The sequence below is a fragment of the Halyomorpha halys genome, unplaced genomic scaffold, assembly GCF_000696795.3.
Source record: "Halyomorpha halys isolate HHAL.00 unplaced genomic scaffold, Hhal_1.1 Scaffold162.1, whole genome shotgun sequence".
Classification (NCBI taxonomy): Eukaryota; Metazoa; Arthropoda; class Insecta; order Hemiptera; family Pentatomidae; genus Halyomorpha; species Halyomorpha halys.
Genome location: NW_027109824.1, coordinates 390,380 through 413,837, shown reverse-complemented (window position 1 = coordinate 413,837; position 23,458 = coordinate 390,380). Strand labels below are relative to the sequence as shown.

Here is a 23,458-nt window from a genome sequence, read left to right as displayed (position 1 = left end):
TATATATCAACAAAAGAGTTCAGCTAATAGAAGATATAATACTGAAATTGGGCAATTGGCCAGAAATAGAACTCATACTTTTTACTAAATTTAAGACAGACTTAATTAAGACTAATTTAAGACAGCTAAAATTCATAAAACAAATTGACCAGCTGACTAATTATAGAAGGGCAATCTAAAACCTCTTGTTTGAGTTTGGTATATTTCTTTTTTATCTTTACTTTTTTTTGTTATTATCCTTCTTTTTTTATTATTATTAATTAATTATGTGTTTTTTTCTTTTTTTAAATGTTATAATCAATGTAACAAACTATATATACTCAAATATTTTGTACTGTAAATATACAATATATGTAGTATGCCTTTCAAGGCATGGAACATGTATAAAAGAAATAATCTATATCTTTATGAGGTTACCATTAAGAGAGGGAAAAAAGTATATATATAGTTGACCATAAAACTTTTTTTTTAATAAATTATTTATTGTCATTTACAACTGTATAAAATATATAAAATAAGTAAATTTGCTGTAGGTTACATAGTGACATGATACAAACATGTGGAGAATCTACACATTGATAGAACTCCAATAACATTTTTAGATGAGAGGATCTCGAGGCCATCTTCTTTTTAGACGCCTAGGAGGGTTATTAGGTAATGAAGGAGAAGCCAGGTTAGAAACAAGTGGATTTGGGTGGTTGGGAAGTTTTCCATGGAAGGAATGGTATCTGGTTTTGGCCAAATCGGCAACAAATAGAACATTGAGGTCCTGATGGTTGACTTGATTTGTGACAAAGTAAGGAGCATTAAGGATTTTACGAAGGAGTTTGGACTGTAAGGATTGGATTCTGGAGGAATTTGATGGTTTAGTGGAGCCCCAAAGCTTAACTCCGTATGTCCAAATAAGCCTTATAATAGTCATGTAGATCAGTCTTTTGTAATGGATTGGCAATTTAGACCGTTTGTCTAGTAAATGTTGTAATAGTCGAAATCGACGAGCAGTTTCATGTCTTTTCAGTCTTGTATGAGGATTCCATGTCAATCGTTTGTCGAGATGTAGTCCTAAGTAATGGATCTGTTCGACAGGAATAAGTGGGGTATTATTAAAGGATACTGTTGGACAAGAGGTAATGCGATGAAGTAATACGATGAAGGGTAAATGTGATTTATTGGAATTAATTTTAAGACCATAAAACTTAAATATAAGAAGATGGTCAGGGTTGCGGTCAAAAATAGAACCAATAGTTTATAACTATTTTAATGTCCAACGTTTCGCCCCACTTTGCAGGGCTTCATCAGTGCTGTTCAAATCTTGTATCTTAGATTTTAATTTTAGTTGATGATAACTCCTAAATGTGAATTTTGTTCTTGCCGTTATTACTATTTCGTCAGAACATTCCAAGTGTTAGAAAAGGCTGTTGTATATCGGTCCTCCTGGGTTCGTACTTTCTTATCTAGTGAATGTTTTGAATTATGAACAGACAGACTAGTAAATTTGTTTAAAATAAAATCGTATACGTTATCTAAAAGGTTCGCTCTAGCACGAAAGAAGTCCCTATCTTAAAATGTCCACTTAAATGCTTACTATGGCATTAGCAGCTAAAAGGCCTGCCCTATCTCAAGTCCAACTACTGACTCGGCACATCTTGCCGCTCGCACACTAATTAACGAACACATCGTATAATAGAATTTATATTCATATATAAGGAGAAGATGGTTGGTGGTATGGTCAGAGAATAACACAAATAAGTAAAAAAAAACTTATTTATTAGTGCCAACGATTCGGCCAGAATGTCTAACCTTCATCAGGGCTAAAAACAAAATAAGAATGAATAAAGGATATATAGAAACATGTAATTAATTGTACAGAATGAATTTTTTTTAAAATTTATTTATGTTTATTTACAACTGTATACATATATACACATAAAGTAAATTTGCTGTAAGTGATATTATGACATGATACAAACATGTGGAGAATCTACCCATTGATATAACTCCAAAAATGAGAAGATCTCGAGGCCATCTTCTTTTTAGACGCCTAGGAGGATTATTAGGTAGCGAAGGAGAAGCCAGATTAGAAACGAGTTGGTTTGGGTGGTTGGGAAGTTTATTATGGAAGGATTAGTATCTGGTTCTGGTCAAATCGGCAAAATAGGGGACATTGAGGTCCTGATGGATGACTTGATTTGTGACAAAGTAAGGAACATTAAGGATTTTGGACTGTAAGGATTGGATTCGAGGGGAGTTAGATGGTTTAGTGGAGCCCCATAGCTCAATTCCGTATGTCCAGATTGGCCTTAAAATAGTCATGTAGATCAGTCTTTTGTAATGGATTGGAAGTTTGGACAGTAAATCTTGTAATAGTCGGAATCGACGAGCAGTTTCTTGTCTTTTCAGTCTTGTATGGGGAGAACAAATATAGATTTATATTCGTATAATTATTAATTCGTATTATAAAATTTATATTCTTGTAGTTTTATGAATGTTAAGTTCAAAAATGCTTGGTATTTTTCTATTTGAAAATTACTCAGCTCATGTCTTCCGTGGAGAATCGTAAATATTAAAATTTACAAAAATATTCTTCTTTCTATTGTTGTTACTGAGTAGAGTGCGAAACCTGACCTGTAGTGGCTACTCTAAGCCAACAACAGTTCACTAAGATTTTTAAAAAAATAAAGTATTACCTAAAATATTCTGGGACCAAAAAGGGACGAGTTAACCGAAGAATTTAGAAGGCTGCACAACGCTGAATTGTGGGAACTGTTCCTGGTAAATATAATACAGGATATAGCATCTCGGCGAATAAGATAAAGCATGTAAGGTTGTAAGGCTTATTAACGAGCGGATACCTAAAATGTTAATAAACACTGAACCGAAAGGTAAACGTCTCAGGGGTTGACCGAAACGTAGATGAGAGGATTGCAGTAAGACTGATTTAGTTGATTTGGGTTTGAAGGGGCGTCACTAAACAGATGTATGTTGAGAATAATTATGGTATCGGCATCGAACATTAGGGTGTATTATTAAAAATAACAACAGAGCGGATTTGTATTCAGATGCTGATCTATGACTTTTATAATTCAAGTTATATCACTGTGGTAAACATGATATGGCTTAGTAATGAATAAATACCAAAACTGTTAATAAACACTGAACCGAAAGGTGAACGTCTAAGGAGTAGACCGAAATGTAGGTTGGTTGAGTTGCGTTAAGATTCTTAGGTTTAAACACGGAAGATATGAGCAAAAGGTTGTCCTTCCCGTTAAGCGTATGCTTAATGATAATAAGCAACATTAGCGCCCCCTAGTGGCTAATATAGTAAAAATGAGTCTCTAGCTGTGGCGATAAAGAAACGAGAGAATAGCCCCGTTTTTACTTCTGTTGCATTCATAGAAAGTTCTTTGTTCTGTCGGAAGTGCGTCCCTGACTAGGGAGGAGAGCCGGTAGAGAGGAAGATAAAGAGAGAGAAGATGCTGCCTCCATCCGCATAAACTTCCACCTAACTGAGCTCACTCTATTTTTCATTCCTAATCTACTGTAACCGGATCTTCATACACATCGACGCATCAATATTCTAGGCCATCTTGTCTGGCCTCACTTCAAAATTGTAAACCTGACCTAATCCAAAAGTTGGTTTTTGGGTACTTTCATAAAACCCTGTAATCATAACACAGAGTTTAGTATTTTTTCTCTCTTGTTGAATACTCACAACCCTGTAAATTGTACTTTCACCTTCAATTTAATTCAATACAGTCCACTCATTAACCTAACCAGCTTATTCTAGAGTAAGGGAGCGCCTAGCATTTAGTGGAAGGTTTATTTCTTGCAAAGAATTTGTTTTGAGGAAAGTAATGGGTGGACGAATGGGTAGAGAGCGATTCGTGGTATCGGCATTCAACCTTGGGGTCACTAAGATTTTTTTCTCACAGAATGGCCTTTCAAGATCACGCGAATATCACTACTTTCCTTCTCATTTTTGCTTTTCTTTTCTCCCAGTATCTTCTCATCATTTCTGCTTCCTCTCTTCCGACCACGCTGTACCTTTCCATTTTTCTTTATTTGTCGTAAGAACATGGATGTCTTCCAATTTTCCCCTTATTGTTCTCTATCCAGGCAGTCTTTGTCTGTTATTTTAAATTTTTTTGTTTCCTCTCTCATTTGCTTCTGATATCCTCCTACTCTCTTGTATTCACGGATTCTATCAACGAGTTTCTTGTTTAGTCTTCTTTGGTCCATTGTCATCATGTACCCGTAGAATCTCAGTCTTCTGATTCTTATTTCGGTTTCGAGGTAATTTATCTGCCTGTAGATTTCCTGCTTTGGTCTTAACCTGAAGCCTTCCTGTGTTTTGATGGGCCCATAGATTTCCCTCAGGACTCTTCTCTCTATTTTCAGTAATTTCTCCAGGCTAGGGAGACATGGTGTCTCCATTCCGTTTAAAATTACTGCTTTTATGACCGTGTTGTAATTTCTTATACGATAGACGATAGGTTCTTCTTATTGTAAATATTGCCTGTTCCAACTTCACACTAAGCTTTTATTATTATCTTCTAATACCTACATTATTTATTATTTATAATTTATAATCAATTAATTAGACAGTAATTATCAAATATGAAGAAGGAGGTCAAAAAGAACAAAACTTGCTAATACTTATTTATATTCCCACGTTTTGCCCCACTTATAGAGCTCCATCATGGCTGTTCAAATTAATAGTTTGGGGGATTAAAAAAAACGTGGAAAAATAAATAGTTGTTAACAATTTTTTTCATTTTGATCACAACCCTGACTATCTTCATATTTGAAATTATACGGTTAATTATTAACTGGATTAAGTGAATGACACAATTTCTTCCTTATTAAACTATAATAGTTTATTTCATATCATACAGCAACGTTTCGGGAGATTTCCCCCATCTTCAGGCTGCTAAAAAACAAATTCAACAAAACCATAAACATATGCTTATAACAACATTAATATATCATTTACAATCAAAGAACTATTTATAAATTATTTACTTGATAACAAAAACCTATATTTGACATATAATTTTCTCCTATTTGTCTTACTTGCTAATATATTATAATATTAATGTCATTATTGAGTAAAAACTTTCTAATAGTCATACATTGTAGGAGAATAATTACCTTTCTGAAGGTTATCTTCCAATGTGATAACAACCATATAGACTATAAATTAATTTTCTCCTACCTCCTTTATCACAAAGATGAACATTAAAAGCTAAAATTAACAATTTTTCAAACCATTTCTATTCTATTTATTATATAACATTATTTTCTTTTACAATTATACATTGACTAAAATTAAATTCTACATTATATAAAAAACCAACATTATAATTAAAACACTAATTTATTTAACAACAAAGATGAACAATAAAAGCTAAAATTAACAATTTTTCAATAACCATTTCTATTATATTTATTATATAGCATTATTTACTTTTATAATTATAAACACTTTGACTAAATTAAATTCTACATTATATAAAAAACCACATTATAATTAAAACGCTAATTTATCTATAATATCCATATAATGTGTGCCTAATGTTTTTGTATCAGTTTTATAATTTATTGCTTTGTCAATGTTTTTTGTAATGTGTATTGATTCAATTATTTTTCTATTCCTACCGTTCTTGACTATATCTAAAATATCCGGATTATTAATTAATTATTTATATATATGACTGTAAATATTATTTACTTTTGAATGAGAATCCATATTATCTCTATTTCAACATATTTTGGTAGTTATATCTAAAATGTTTTATGTTAGATATGTTTTGTAAACGATCTATTCTAAAGCCCTGGGGAATCGGAATAGAGAAATAAATTGTGTATTTGTAAGGAATAAAGTCTGCACTGAAGCTCTATATCTATATCTTCCTTATATTGGCGTCTGTATACCCTTTATTTTTTATTGTTATGGTATTCTGCCTACAAAACGTACATAATGTATTTAGCAAAACTAATAAAAAAGCATTTCATATATCCTTTTAGTATATTATTTGTTAATAAATAATAGTTTTAATAATAAAACGTAATTAGTAAAGATTTATTTTTATATTATCAAGGAATATAATCAATCAAGAAAAATGTATTATGGGTTATCATATTAAATCTATTTTTCACATACTCTTCTCATGAATTTACTAATTGCTTTGATCGAACTTGTGATTTGATTGTCAGATTTAAAAAAAAAATCTTTCTTTAATGTACCTTTTAATTTTGTTTATTAATAAAAATAAAAAAATGAACATATCTTATTGCAATATTAACAAATGTAGAAATGAAAAATATTAAAGAATTTTATAAGAAAAAAGTAAAAATAGAGCTTATTCGGACGTTAAATGCCGAGACCGTACGATTTATCCCGATTGCATTACTGTTTCGTTGTCTTTTGTTAAACCCTTTTATTTTTGGCAAGAACAATTTTTTTTCTAAATCATAAATTTTACCTTCAACAGAAAAACAAAAATATTTGTCCTATCTTCTGAAGTTCTGCTCTTTGCTCCACAAGAGCTCTATCCGAACATCCCCTGGCTGAATGTAAATATTCTAAATAGCAATAATTATGTTTAAGATGTTATTTTACTTTAAGTTTAATTTTGATAGAACCTTTAAAGTAAATCATAACCTAGCTCTCTTTTCACAGTCCGCCGGTATTCCTCAAGGTAGTATCTTAGGTCCCATTCTTTATACGGTTTATACAGCTCACATCCCAACCCACCCTAACACATTCCTACACTGATGGCACATGTATACTTTCTGTAAACAACGACCCAACTAATGCATCACAAACACTACAGGACAAAATAAATCCCACCAGATCACCTTTATTCTCCGTCGTAAACCTCTGCCCTCCTGTCCTACAGTATCCTTTCTAAATACTCCACTAACGCCTGTTGAACAGATTCTATACTTAGGACTCCATCTTGACAAGAGACTTACTTGAAATCCACACACAAGATTGAAATGACAATAAACTGCACTTAGATTCCGATTGCTACAACACTTACTTGACAAACGCTCTAAACTTCTCATTCACTACCAAAAATTAGAATACACTACGATAATCAGACCAATTTGGACATATGGAATTGAGCTCTGGGGCTCCACCAAACCATCAAATTCTTCCCGCATCCAAACGTTACAATCCAAAATCCTACGTAAAATCCTTGACGCCCCTTATTACGTCACAAATAAACTCATTCACAAAGACCTTAACATCCCATTCGTTGCAGATTTGACCCAAAACAGATATGCGTCTTTTTATTCCAAACTCCTTAACCATCCTAATCCATTAAATCTTAATCTTTCATCCTTAACTATACCTGATAATCCTCCGAGGCGTCTGAAACGAAGATGGCCACGGGACCTTCTAGTTTAAATTAATGTTTGAAGTACCACCAATGGGTGGTTCCTTCCCAAGATTTTCAAGTGTATATGAAACATACTACTTATTTACCTATTGTATTATTTTGTACAGTTGTAAATTACATTAAAAAATAATTTAAAAAAAAGTTTAATTTTGTTTTTATATTCTTTTCTTCTATTACTTATTTTGTTATAATTTAATTTATATAATTGTAAATATGGTGTAAACGAGCCAGCCCTATGATCCCTATTAATGGTAAGAGATATGCTCTATTCAGCCATGCTGGCCAAATACATTGGGTTGCTACATTACACATCATAGCAATCAATCCACGATGGGACATATATACAATACATATATTAACTTGATATAACAACTTCTTTTTTTCTACCCTTTTACAATCACTAATCTTCTATACACTAGTTACTATATATTATAACCATTTTTTTCCCTGTTTAACAATCTTATTCCATTTATTTGGCAATCCTACTCTCCCTATGTCACTCTCTCAGACAGCAATGATCCGGAACCCACGTTTGATTCTTTAAACAAATTAAAAGAATTTATCATTAGATAGCAATATAAAATCAAGTCATAGACATAATAGTTACAGCAGTAGATCAGTTTAAAAACAAGTAATAAATAGATTAAAAAAACAAAAAAGTTAGTTAAAAGAGTTAATTAAATGAATAAACAAATTAAAATACAAATAATCATGTTAAGTCTAAGAGCTAATTCCCATGCAGATCATGATATAGGAAAGTGGGGAGTCTTAGGTCCCTCCTACATGAGGAGAAAAAAGGCAGTTATCTCACCCCAATTTTTGATTACTTTAATGAAAACTATGTATAATTACTAGTCAAAACTGATGAGTCTGCCATACATAAGAATATACATAAGATGAATAAAAAATGCCGTCTGTTTAAAACGTTAAGAATAATTAATTTTTCATTCGGAGCTCTATATCTTTAAAACTACCAACAACAATAGAAAATCTAAGAGAACATCAATTAAAGTAGCGTAAATTTTCTAAAATTTGAGCCCTAATAGAGCTATTTATGTTCAATAGTTCTCGAGATATAGCTTTTTAAAAAGCAATATTTCATAAAAATCAATGAAAGATCAGTAGTTAGTGAATTTATTTTGAAAAATCTATTTCTCAAAAACCATTTGACGTACAGATGTCAATTAGCACTCTAATTAAAACTAGTGTAATGGGCTATTTGCCAAATTTATATTCATATGCAAATATCATAAAAACTACTATCCCGACGAAGATAAGTGTCATAAACTACTTTATAGTAAGTTAAATATCCTCTATTGTGAGTGCTAGCAGACATATGTGGGTCTTATGGATCTAGAAATATATTTTTTAAAAAATCAAACATTTAATACGAACAATTAGAAATGGACATTTTGGGAATTTTTTTTGTCAAATATCATAAAAACTACTACTCTTAGCAAGATAAACGTTGTAAACTATTTTATCGTAAATTTAACTAGCTTTAATTTGAGTGCTGACAGACAGCTATACGTCCTATGGTTTCTGAAATAAAGGTTTTCATAACTCAAACTTATTGTCTGAACAACTGTAAATAGATTTATTTTAGCAAATATTATGAAAACTACTATTCCTACGAAGGTAGAGATCATAAACCACTTTATAGTACGTTAATATGAGTGTTAATAGACATATGTTCGTCGCATAGTTCCTGAGATATAGATTTCTCAAAATAAACTAACTACTAATCTTTCAGTAGATTTTAAAAAGCTATATCTCGAGAACTATTGTACGTAAATAGCATAAAATGTAAATTTTTTTAAAGGTTTTGAAACAGCCGCCATTTTTTATTTCCCCTACCTATACTTGGCAGACTCATCAATTTTTGCTAGTAATTATAAATAGTTTTCATTAAAGTAATATAAAATTGAAGTGAAATAACTTTTTTTCTTCCCGGCTCTTGTACTATAATAAGCTACTTGTTTTATATGGCATTGTTCCGCGAGATCCTAACCATAGATGTCATAAATATAAGACAGAAAGTAATATTACACAATTAAAAAATATAATTTAAAACAATGTAGCACATAGTGTTTGTTTATATTGCGGAAATTTTAAAAAAAAATGCACGCTTTGAAATGGCAGTTTCGTGGAAAACACAAAATGTGAGTTAAACCTGTTCATAAAAGAACTTGGGAATTTCCATATAAAGCAATTTTCTCTGCCATTTTCACAATCACTGATTAATTTAAACTAAATCTTCTTAACATTGTTTTACCTCGGATAGAGGGGGGTATCCGAACAATTGATTTACACAGCTCGGATTCTGAGTCGCAAAATGAATCGATTGAAAGCAATCCAGTGCCTCCATACCATAAGACTACCTAATTCTACTATTTGACTATAACCTACTATTTGAGGTGCATATAGTTGCAAACTTGGTGGCTAAATTTTAAAAAAAAATGGTTATACACCACTATCTATTGTTAATATCGAATACTGATTTATGCCTTTATCTAGTTTGAATGATTTATGCATCTCGTAAAGTTTTACACGCAATGTATAAAACTTTTATGGAGTCATAAAAGATTATCGCAAAGTGGAAATGGGCCTGGAAATCGATAACGTTTTATTTCACAGGTTTCTTATTAAAATTTAATGTTTATTCATTTTCATTTCGTTAAATCATGAAAATAAATAAATACATTTTTAGATCTGTTCTCAATTGATTTATTTAATTTTTTCTAATTCTTATATATTAAGGCTGTTAAAAGTGTTTTAAGGAAATCCTTCCCGACCAGACCCGCCTCACTACGACCTCCAGGGTGCAGCAGTCCTTTATCACTTTTGAAATATTTTCTTCTAACAGGAAGAGGAGACTTAATATAGTCCAGAATTATTTTAAAAACGCCTGAAATTGAAAAACGGCGTGAATAGACTCAGTAAAAGTATATATAATTAATTTCATGAATTATATATGTATATAAAAAAAGTTTTAAGAAGTATAGAATATGGAAATTATATAGGTTTTATGATCGTTTTAATTCAACTTTTTGAATTTCTTTTCTATAAGAATCCATTAATATGTTTTCTGAAATTTAATAATTGATAACTTCTCTATGACAATAGAAAAATCTTAAAATCGATTGAATTTTGAATTAAATATGCTTCTAAAACATAAATGAGCCCAAATTTGCTATAAATCATTAAAATATATCAAAACCATTGCGTTTTGGTAAACCGAAACTGCTTCCATAATGTAGGCATTACTAGCGCCCCATGTGGCCATCTGTCAAACCTTACATCCTCTAGCGCCCTCTGTTGGGAGAAGAATACATTTGGGGGATTGTTTTCTATATGAGTATTTTTCTTTTCTTACTGTTCATCATTGCAATAATGATAGTACAAGAGCCCAACAGGAGAAAATAGCAGTTATCTCAACCCCAATTTTTGATTACTTTAATGAAAACTAAGTTAAATTTCCTTTATTTTGAGTGTTGGCAGACATATGTGGATCTTATGGATCTAGACATAAATATTTTTTCAAAAATCAAACATTTTATACAAACAGAAATTAACATTTTGTGAGATTATTTTGTCAAATATCATAAAAACTACTACTCCGACAAAGATAAACATAATTAACTATTTTGTAGTAAATTTAACTAGATTTAATTTGAGCGCTGGCAGACATTAGTACGTCCAATAGCTTCTGAAATAAAGTTTTTAATAAATCAAATTTATTGTCGGAAGAACTATAAATCAATTTATTTTAGCAAATATGAAAACTACTATTCCTACGAAGGTAAATATCATAAACTTCTTTATAGCTCATTAAACTAGCTTTAATTTGAGTGCTAATAGACATCTGTACGTCACATAGTTTCTCAGATATAGATTTCTTCAAATAAATTAACTACTAATCTTTCAGTAAATTTGAAATTTTGCTTTTTAAAAAGCTATATCTCGAAAACTATTGTACGTAAATAGCGTAAAAAATAAATTTTTTTAAAAGGTTTTGAAACAGCTGCCATTTTTTCTTTCGCCTACCTATACTTGGCAGACTCATCAATTTTGACTAGTAATTATACCTAGTTTTTATTAAAGTAATAACAAATTGGGATGAGATAATTGCCTTTTTTTCTTCTCAGCTCTTGTACTATGAGTAGAGACATTCTGAAGTGCCAACAGCGCAGGAGAGGGGGAATAGAGGGATCCGGAGAAGAATAAGAAAGCATGGACTCTATATTATATAATTAATTAATTGAATAAAAAATTAGACATACTAAGAGATAATGCAGTATGATAATAAAATGAAGGCATCGATACTGTATATATATCGATCTATCTATCCGTGGCGCTACAGCCCATTTTGGACCTTGGCCTCCTGAAGGAGGCTTCGCCATGTATCTCGTTCTTGTGCGACCGCTCTCCAGTTGAATCCCTGATGACGGGATCCTCTTATCTCAGCCTTGGCCTGCCTCTTCCTCTGGTCCGATGCAGTAGTTCCTCAACCGTTGACATCCTGAAGACATGGCCAGCCCAGGGCAGCCTCCCCAGAAATATGTGCCTCTTCACATCTCCCTCACCGAACAGCCCGTAGACCTCCCTGTTGGTTTGTCTCCTCCAATTTTCGCCAACCATCTCCAGTCAATATGCCAGCCAAATATTCAGCACAGAATTTTTCTAAGATCAAGATTTCCTTTTCTTCAGCTCTTGTCAGGGTCCAGGCTTCCGATCCGTAAGTGAGGACTGGGCGGATTAGTGTCTTGTAGAGCTGGCATTTAGTGCGGCGAGTGACAGCTCGAGTCCAAAATAGCATCTGTCAACCTTCACAAGACGCTGGCCAGTTTCCAGGGTGATCCTGTTATTGCTGCTGACAACTGAGCCTAAATAAGTGAACTGGTCAACACGTTCAAACGTAAATGGACCCATCTTTACCTCCCCTCCAACACCAGGTCCAGCTCGCATATATTTAGTTTTTGCCTGGTTTATCGCCATTCCCATTGCTTCTGCTGCTTCAGCTAGCCTCAGAAATGCCTCTATCAGCGCCTGAAAGGATCTCGCCACCAGAACCAGGTCACCGGCAAATCCTAGTACATGTACCTGCCTGTCAATGATTGTTCAAAGGTTTGTATTCCGGAATCCCTAATTACCTTTTCGAGGGCCAGATTAAACAATTGACATGCCACGCTCCTCTCCTGGACTCAAATTCCGATGAGAGGTCTGCCTGAATGTAAATACTGTAAATATGATAAAGAGAGAGAGAAAAAAAGAAAATTTACAAACTTTAAGAGGGGTGGGGTCTTTATATTTTATATTATAAAACAGCAATAATTATAATGTAACAAATGTAAGCACAAGGTGAAAATATGAAATAAATATAAAGTAAAGTGTAAAAGAAATGGAACGATAATAAGTAATTTTACTTCTGAAATGCAGAACTTAGAGCAAAAATAAAACAATAAGAAAAAATAAATTTATTTATTTAAGTGTTTCGACAACCAGGGCCATTTACACTGAATTTACAAAATTAGTAGATTACTATTGACATAATTACAAAGTGAGAAAGTTAAAAATTAACAATTACTATTACAAGTTACATTACATTACAATTTACAAATTGACAATTACAATTACTATTACAAGTTACATTACATTACAATTACTATTACAAGTTACATTGCATTACAATTTACAAATTTACAATTACAATTACTATTACAAGTTACATTACATTACAATTTACAATTACAATTACAATTAGTTAGACTATTACATTAAAATTTACAAATTTACAATTACAATTACAATTAGTTAGACTATATGTGATCATAAATATTTATGATTTTTAGAAAGTGAAAAAGTTTTGTTATTGTTGTGGGATCTTCTCTCAACATCTCCTGTAAATCTGAAGAGAACCGATGTGGTTCGAGAGCAATACGTTCATTCAGTGAGAATATGCCTAATGGTGAGATCGTTTCCACAGTAGCGAAACGTCGGTGCATTTTCTTTTTTCATCACCTGACCGTGGGTGAGTCGAGTATGGCCTATCCGAAGATGGGTTAATACCACATCATAACGTAGCAGATTCAAGTTTCTGGTTGGACGTTTCACTGTCTGTTGGAAAAGGAAGGCTACATTTTTCAAAAATATGTTTCTGACAGTCAACAGAAAAATGGTTGAAGGCATAGCATTTGAAACACTGAACTGGATTGGGAATGTAGGGCCTGACTTTTATGTTAATAAAATCAAGTTTAATATTACCTGGAAGGTCTGGACTGGAAAAGGTTAAGTGCGTTGGAATTTTTGTATTTCCTAACTTCTTGAAGATGCGCTTCACTTCTGTGACAGTCTACTTTGTCTAGTAGTTCGTTCTGAGTTGAATTATATGATTAATACAATTTAGCTTGTTAAAATCATTCTTTTTAAAGCTTAAACCTCTTTTTTAAGTATTGTTATTTATGTGTTTTAGTTAAAATTACAAACAGACATTTTTCCATTGTCTATGTGTTTTTAATTGTTTATAAAAAAATTATTTTTGGCTATATATGTAAAAGGGAATGTTCAAATCTTTGTCTTCAATACTCTTTTGAACTAATTTTTTGTTTAAGTGTTCTCTTTCACCATGGAAAAGTTTAAAGATAATGAAATTTCCGAATTCGCAAGCCGAAAAAAAGAACAAAATTGAGCGTTTTTGATTTGTAGTTCAGAAAGTATGTTTTTTCACCATGTCATTGTACACCAATCGATCCGATGAATAAGAAAAACATATCAGTGATTCTATTATACTTGAAAAACATTATAAAAACCTAATGTGGTGAGAAGTAAACTAAGTCAACATATTTTTTTTTTTTAGGAAAAAAAGCAAATATTATTCATTTTTAGCGAGGTCTCAAACCCCTGATATATTAGGAGGTTTTATTGTTCTCCCGACTTCAATTGTTCATTTCATCATTCATGAACTCAACTCCTCTGTATTTTATCCAATTTCTACGTTAATAGAACCATTATAAAGCGGAATATCTACTCTTTGAATTCACATTACAATAGTTAGATTAGTAACACCCTTATAAGGGCGTTTCAAATGAAGAAAAAGTTTTCAAACGTTTGAGCCCTGTATTGCAGCTTACAGAGCTCTAAGCCACTGCCAGTATGGAGTAGATTCGTTGAACAGAGTTGATGTTATTTCTATTTTTAAAATTAAATCAAAGGCCGATGTACGACGAAAATGTTGAGCTAAAAACTTTTATTTTTCGATTTTTTCCAAAATTCTTATTTAAGGGTTTCTTGAGGTGCTAAAAACTAATATCAACTTTTTTTCACTCCTAAAAAATATTTTATCATTCTTTCCTATGTCAATCAGTTTCAGTTGTTTCAATAAATTTCTAACATACTTATATAACCTTGATAAATTGGTGAGCTCGTGCCTGCTCAAGTCCGAATAAAAGATCAACGTTGCCAACCAATACTGGTTCCCGGGCCTTGTTTACCCTCTCCAGACTGCTCCTCTCACAAAGATACTTCCTGCGATATTCCCAATACCAATATCCGCAGGAGTATCAAGGCCATCATCAGGCTCCCCGCTTACACCTCGTCGGCGATGCTGTACGCCTCCAGGAGGTATCGAGGACTGGGTCTGATCCGCTGTCAATGGGAAGCTCCACTACAGCATTGGTCCATTGCCCAGCGACTGTCGAATTCCGGATGCCCTATTCCAGTCTACATTCAGTTACGAAGCCAAAATTGTGACATGTGCTGATAGATTGGGGCGGATCAGGGCAACCAAAGTGTGAGAGCTCTACGGTAGTCTTTGCGTGATAAGGCTTTCGAAGAATGGGCCAATTGTAGGTGGTAGGGTATTGCTGTTCGCCATTTTAAAGAGACCCCGAAAGCGAATAGATATGTATGTGAGAAGCAGGTACTCTCGGGGTCAGAATGGGCGAACGCCATGAAACTAAATATCAACTACACACCCCTGCGTGGAGTCCCAGGAGCCAATGGATAGCAAGGAGAAGTTGGGTCCCTCTGTCGCAAATGTGGCAGAGAGTCTGAAACAACAGCGCAAGTGCTGGGAAAATCCCCCAACAACATTATAACATGCCGGCACCACAGGGTTAAAGAAGATTTAACGAAATTCCTTGAAAGAAAAGACTTCACCTGCTTCGAGATGGTTTATTGCAGTGACACCGACGGATCCGTAAGATACACTCCTTCATTTCTTTACTGCTTACACTGCCTCTTGTTTGTTTTCCAATAATAATAATAATAATAAATGATGCTGTGTGGTTTCAGATCGTGCTGATGGAGAACGAGACAGAGTCCAACTTCGCCAACCTTTCGTTCCCAAAGCTGAGCGAGGTGACCTCCTACGTCATCTTCTACCGCGTGCATGGGCTCACTTCGATCGGGAAGCTGTTCCCCAACTTGACCATCATCGGCGGCGACCTGCTCTCCGTGGACTACGCTCTCATCATCACTCAGATGCCACACCTAAAAGAGATCGACCTTCCCGAGCTCAGGCTCATCCTCAGGGGTTCCGTGGCCATCTTTAAAAATCCAAGTTAGTAATTATGTAGTTATTATCCATACTAATACAATAAACAGCCAGAGGATGATTTTTGAAACGGTAACTGCATACGTAATGCCTGCACATCATCGTTTAATAAGCGTAAGTCAACATTCTTTTTTATGACTCCTTACTGGTCATTTCTCACATACGGAGAGGTTATCTACAGGTTACCACCCTATCTAACAAAGGGTTGAGTTTTCTTTTTGTGTGACCGCCACAGAAATAAATGTAGACCTAGCCGGATTCGAACTAGCGCTGCTGCAGTTTCCAGGGCCCTGTTTTATAATGAAAGCTAATAGTATTAGTTTAAAATACAAGTATAGAAACAACGTGTTAATTACAATAATACTTATTTTTTTCATAATAGGGATGGATATTAGTGATATTACAGTTAAATAGTACTAAAGTACAAGTTACTAGTGTCCAAGTCAATGGATTTTTTTTTAAACAATTTATTTATTGTTATTTACAACTGTATACAGATATATACAACAAGTAAATTTGCTGTAGGTGACATAGTGACACGATACAAACATGTGGAGCATCTACCCACTGGTAGAACTCCAATAACATTTCTAGAGGAGAAGATCTCAAGGCCATCTTCTTTTCAGACGCCTAGGAGGATTATTAGGTAATGAGGAGAAGCATGGTGTTATCTAATTTTATTGGCCTATATACAAAAATTTCGTCAGCACCTTGATAAGAGGTAAAAGATATATTAAAAATACTAATACACTAAAATACTAGGAGAAGCCAGGTTAGAAACAAGTGGATTTGGATGGTTGGGGAGTTTATTATGGAAGGATTGGTATCTGGTTCTGGCTAAATCGGCAACATAGGGGACATTGAGGTCCTGATGGATGTCTTGATTTGTGACAAATTTTGGAGCATTTAAGGATTTTGGACTGTAAGGATTGGATTCGAGAGGAGTTAGATGGTTTAGTGGAGCCCCATAGCTCAATTCAACATTTGTTCTAATGTTGCTTTTAAAAAACTGTATTTCTATAATTGCTTATTTTATTAAATTTACTTTACTTTAAATTAGGTTTTCTATTTTTGTAGGTAGTTTTAACGATATGGAGCTCCAAATGAAATATTATTTTTTTTATTGGTTTGAAACAGAGGGCATTTTTATTGCCTCTAACTATAGTTGCCACACTCATAAATTTTTTGGCAGATAATTAAACATATTTTTTATTAAATTAATAAATATTTGGGGTGGAATGACTGATTATTTTCTCCTTTAGCTCCCCAGATATGGGCCTGACCATTAATCAAAACAAGACTAATTACATGCGTATGTCTGGCACGGGAACCGGTTTAGTCATCTAGGTTCTATTCTTAGCTCCCTCGTAGTAAATAGAAGAATCGTCAGTGCCAATAGGATCTATTTTGGACTCCTAAAATATCTTTATAGCCAAATTGTGAAGAAGATAGTGAGGGGTAACAAAAAAATAGTTAACAAGTGTTTATTCGCCGACGTTTCGCCCCACTTTGTAAAGCTTCATCAGGGCTGTTTAGCAGCTTTAGAGACTTTGCTTTGTTTTTCATTTGACCGCAACGCTGGTAATCTTCTTCATAATTTGGAAATAACAATAATATTAATGGTAATTGCACGGTCAGCTAGGTTTTGGCCGAATGCTTAGTTACTGTTTTTTAACATTCTATTTTACTACCTTTTACTTCACCAATCTAATAGTACAGATAATTTGTATCTACCTTTTTGTTTGTTTTTTTATTTATTTATTCTAATAGCTTTTTAATTTATTTGTCTCTATATCTAATATTATTTAAATGAAGTTTTAATTAAGTGTGGCCACACTATTTTTGGCCAATATATGTTGTAAAATTAAAATTACCTTAGAATTGTCCTAAGGGGTCCTAGTCCTGGAATAAACCTTTTTTTTTTCATTTCAATCTTCTTCAGAGATATCCTCAGAACGCTCTTTAATGCTGTTGACAATTTTAATCAGATAAATAGATATGATTTTATTTGTGAAAGACAAAATCTTGTACAAATCATAACACAATATACAATTATAAAACAAAACCATAGTCTAGTGCTCCATTACAAAAACTAAACAAAAGATAAAACAAGTTCACTATAACAAAACAATAAAAAAAAACAGATTGGATAATACACAACTAGTAACATAATATTCATTACTCCATTATATTTAACTTAAAATAATGAGAATTCTTTTTAATAAACGAAAGCGTGATATAAATGAAGATATTAATTGGCTTCGAAAAGTATTTACATAATAGAATTTATATATCACATACAAAATTAAACTTATTACATATTGTTACAATGTAAATATATAGTCTGTTCAATTTGGCTTTACTATCAATGTTCAATATATTTTCAATGTTTTGTAAGTCGCAAGATACGGATATGGGTGGCTTTAAGATATATTGTCTATTTTCTTTAAAGATGGAACAATGTAGAAGGATGTGGTTCAAACTATTATTGAAATAATTTTTGCAGAATGGACAGAGTTCGTTTGCCTTGAAAGTGATGGTGTTGTTTCCGTGGTGTAGTTTGATATGCTCCGGGTTTCCTACTCTTAGTTGGCTGATGCACCTTATTTTTTAAAATTTAATCTATATGTTAAATATGCTTCAGGTTTGAGTAGGTTAAAACTGCAGAGTGGTCAGTATATGGGGTTGATGTTTGAATTCAATGTTCTACTGATGTCAGTTGAAAAGGTCTGGTTCTTTTCAAGAAAATCGCCTTTATGTCTCAATATTCCATTTTGATAATTTTAATCAATATCTTATTATACCTCTTACCCACCTTAATTGTATAATTTTAGTTTCTTACCTATTTTTGTTTTTAATCTAGACTGCTTGTATGAAGTACCCCTTCAATTGAAGGCCAGGAACATGTTAGAATATAAATAAAATTTATCGAACCACCCTATAACAATAAATTTGGTAAGCGTTCCTTTAACTATACGGTACCATATCTGTTCAATCGCTTACCAGAAGAACTAATAAATAAATCAACCACAAAGAAAACTAAAAAAAGAAATATTTGGCGGGATACTTTCTTCCTTCTATGATTCCCAATAATTGCTTTTGGTTCACCGAATGACCTTATGATGTATAAAAATCTATAACTATAACCTCAATATAGTTGGATCACTTGAGATCAATTCATATTATCTAGCTTAAAAAATTGTATAGCCTCCATAAGGCCCTAATAGTCTAAACTGCAATATTTACATTACACTTATGTCTATCATTTTTATGTGTTATTTTTCTTTATTTGAAAAAAAAAATACATGTTTTAAGGCCACCTTTGTATTTACAAGGTTAGTAGTTACAAGGCCCCCTTAGTATTTACAAGGTTAGTAGTTTTAAGGTCCCCTTAGTACAACTAACATAGTCTCCAGAAATGGTACGTGTGTGAGCAGTGTTTCGGGAACCGGCTGGATTTCTGGGGGCTTCCATAATGTATATATTATTGGGGAAAGTTCTGGGATCGTGAAAATATTTTAATTCGAGTTTTAGATGGAATGACTCGTTTTCAGGTGCCCTTAGTTCAAATAACCAATTTAACATAATGGCTTGTGTGTGAACAGCCTAGATTCAAAATGAAAAGACGTAACGAAGCTTAAATTACATATTTAGAACACGTGCATGGTCTGGGGCATGACAGTAACTTTCGTGAAAATTAATATCACATATTTTTTAAAATTTCTTATTGCTATATTTTGTATTGTTGACGACGATCCGATATTTTTCTCTTGCTTACTTATTTTTCATAGCTTGATGTGGAACTAATTTCAGGCTTAAGAAAAGACGTTGCACCTTTTGTTAGAATTTCGGGTATTCTTTAGACTTGTACAATACACCAAGATCTTTTTTATTTCATTTTTCTTAAGAAAAAATTGAGGAATTTTCCAGTATTAAGAGTCACATTAAGATGCACGACGAGAAGAAAAATAGAAAATGAAAATTCATCATCTTTAAGAACTACAGTCCAATCTATATCTAATTTGTGACAGAAAAAAAAATTAAAAATAAAAACAAAGTCGAAAATTATAAAAAAAAAAATCGTTATCTTGCAATTGCTATAAAATTCTTTTTATTAATTGAAAATTATTTAAAAAATCGCCATTCAAGCCCTCTTCTTTTTTATCTAAGACTTTTTCTCCTCTTGGGCTCTTGGACTATTGGTACTACTTAAGTAAACTATCGATGTATAGTTAAGTTAAATTAAAAATAATATTAAGAAAGGCCAAACGAACCCGAAGGTTCGATACCGATACCACCAAGATACAAGCATACATCCTTCCAGTATTAAGTTTTAACGCAATCTTCCCATCTACGTTTCGGCCTACCCCTCGGACGTTTACCTGTTGGTTCAGTGTTTATTACCATTTTAGGGATCCACTCGTTACTAAGCCCTACAAGCTTACACTCCCATCTTATACGCAGCAATGCTATAACGAATTATATTTACCGGGATTAAGGACCAACACTTAATTCAACTATTCTTCCGTTAATTCATCCTTTTTCAATCCGAATATTTATCGCAATACTTTATTTTCGAAAGCCCTAAGACACTATTCATCTCTTAGTGTAAGTGGCCGCGTCTCACATCCATAAAGAACAGTGGGAAGGACAGATTTTGTAAAGTGTCTAGGTAGTAATGGATGCACGAAGTGTTCGGAGTACATACAGTCAAACCTTTTAACGAGCTTAGTGAATTTTTAATGATTGTGATACTGTTGTTGGACAAAGATAAACAAAAGTGAAGTTATTGCATTTATTTCGGCAGTGAATATGTTAATTAGTTTGTCAAGTTTAATTTTGTACGTTGAATCATTGATTATTTAGGAAGATGATGCTGATTGGTCTGGTTTTGATCCGTCTTAATAGATTATAAAGGAGAGTCAACATGTAATTGGACTGTAACATGACAGAATCTGTGCTGCTGTACAGATACTGTCAACTGTCACATTCCTACTACTATCCTCATTGGAAAAGCCCGAGCGGTCTTAAATGATGAATGTTTAAAAAATCTATCTCTAAAGTGTCTTTAATTTTGTTTATTTAAAAAAAAAATATGCGTTTTCTTATTGTTCGAAATACTGAACTATGGATAAATTAAAATGATTAAACAATTTGTTTATAAAGGAGAAATAAGGAATAATAGGAACACCCAGTTCAAGCTACAAAAACAGAAACTGCCCGAACTTTGCCGATTGCATTACGGCTTTGTTTGATCTTTCGTTAAACTCATATTATTCTGTTAAACGAAATTCATATTCGTTATTCACATCGTGGAAAATTTTGAAATATGAATTTTTAAATGTTTTACCCAAACCCTCCAATCCCACATCACCACTCTTGATGAATGGTGCCAAAACTGGAGGATAAAAATAAATTCCATTAAATCTCACCAAATTACATTTACCCTTCGTCGTAAACCCATGACCTCCTGCCCCACAGTATCCTTTAATAATATCCCACTTATTCCTGTCGAACAGTTCCGTTACTTAGGACTACATCTCGACAAACGACTGACATGGAATCCTCATACAAGACTGAAAAGACAGGAAATTGCTCGTTGATTCCGATTATTACAACATTTACTAGACAAACGTTCTAAATTGCTAATCCATTACAAATTTATTACTTATCTACATGACTATTATAAGGTCAATCTGGACATTCGGAGTTAAGCTATGAGGCTCCACTAAACCATCGAATTCCATCCAATCCTTCAGTCCAAAATCCTTAATGCTCCTTATTTTATCACAAATCAAGTCATCCATCAGGACCTCAATGTCCCATATGCTACCTATTTGGCCAAAACCAGATACCAATCCTTCCATGATAAACTTCCCAACCACCCAAATCCACTTGTTTCTAACCTGGCTTCTCCTTCATTACCTAAGAATGCTTCTAGGCGTCTGAAAAGAAGATGGCTTCGAGATCTACTCTTCTTGAAATGTTATTGAAGTTCTATCCATGGGTAGATTCTCCATATGTTTGTATCATGTCCCCATGTCACCTACAGCTAATTTACTTGTATATATTTTTATACAGTTGTTGTATGAAGTATGCCTTCAACCGCATTGTAAGACACACTTCACTTTTGGTTGCCTGGTTGGGTTTGAGTATGGGGGGACTGTATAATTGAAAAATTAAACATGATTAAATGTAATAAAATTCTATTGTTTTATGTTACAAGAGGTGTAGGGGGTGACCGAAAGAAAACATTATGATTGTTAGTAGAATTTTGTATGACTGGGCTATGGAAATTGTAGATGCTAACATTGAGTTGGTTGATGATGATGTGGATGTTAACTATTGCTATGTGGACTTACTTCTCTCTTCTTTCTTCCCCCCGCATCTCCAAGCCTCTCCTCCCTCTGCTGCAGGGAACCACTCAAGTAAATCTACTCACTCATGGTGGATATTACCGATGAGTGAATAAGAAGAAAGGATGGACGCTTCTCTAGTTGAAGACAAGATGGCTATCTCACACTAATCTGGGTTGCTTCTCTTGCCACCAAGAGCGCTGGAGAAGGCAAGCTTTTGATGCTGGCCACATGGGCGCTACTAATCCTATACATGGCAGCCTTTCCAATTCAACCTTTCGGTTGCCTTAGGTTACCGGAACAGTTGTAAATAACAATAAATAATTTTAAAAAAATAAATTAAGAATTGAAGTGATAAAAATGAAAAATATTTCATGTGATGTAATTTACATAAATGTATTATTGTAATTAAAAAAGATTACAATAGAATCCTTCGGTCCACTCAAAGCTAACATCTTAAACGTAGCACCTGTCGACGGCGTTAAGGACCCAGAGTCTTTACTAAGCAAAAACTGCTCAAGTGTGTATTTCCCCTTCAGGAAATTCTCGTTTGTAGAATGCAGATAGTAATAATATATAATATAGTGGATCAAGACATTCAAGCAAATATCATAAAAATTATATGTATATATAGTTGAGCGTAAAAATTGATATATAAGAAGATGGCCAGGGTTGCGGTCGAAAGAGAAACAAAAATAGTTTACAACTATTTATTATAACCTCTGTTCAACCGATTCATTTGAGCAGCCCTGATGAAGCCCTGCAAAGTGGGACGAAACGTCGGAAAATAAATAGTTGTAAACCATTTTTGTTTCACTTTTGACCGCAACCCTCACCATCTTCTTATATATCATAAAAATTACTTCCTCTTCCAACATAATTGTTATAAACTATTTTATAGCATATTAAACTAGCGTTAATTCGAGTGCTAATAGACATCTGTACGTCTCATGGGTTCGACAGTAAATTCACCAACTACTGTGTTATTTTATATATTTCATAGAATGCTTTTAGAAAAGCTATATCTCGGGAACTTAAAAAGCTTTGTTAGGGCTCGTATTTTATTAAATTTACTCTACTTTAAACGATGTTCTAGTGTTGTTGAAAGTTTTAACGGTATATGGCTCTGAATATATATA

The 23,458-nt window shown here is 33.2% G+C and overlaps 1 protein-coding gene across 1 annotated transcript in view; it reads left to right on the top strand.

Annotated features, from left to right (window-relative positions):
• LOC106678822 (insulin receptor) overlaps positions 1 to 23,458 on the top strand; it is a 270,951-nt gene that overhangs the window by 34,594 nt on the left and 212,899 nt on the right. Inside the window, exon 3 of the mRNA XM_067047974.1 lies at positions 15,702 to 15,969. Within this exon, the coding sequence (XP_066904075.1) occupies positions 15,702 to 15,969 (268 nt within the window). The remainder of the gene's footprint in view (positions 1 to 15,701; positions 15,970 to 23,458) is intronic.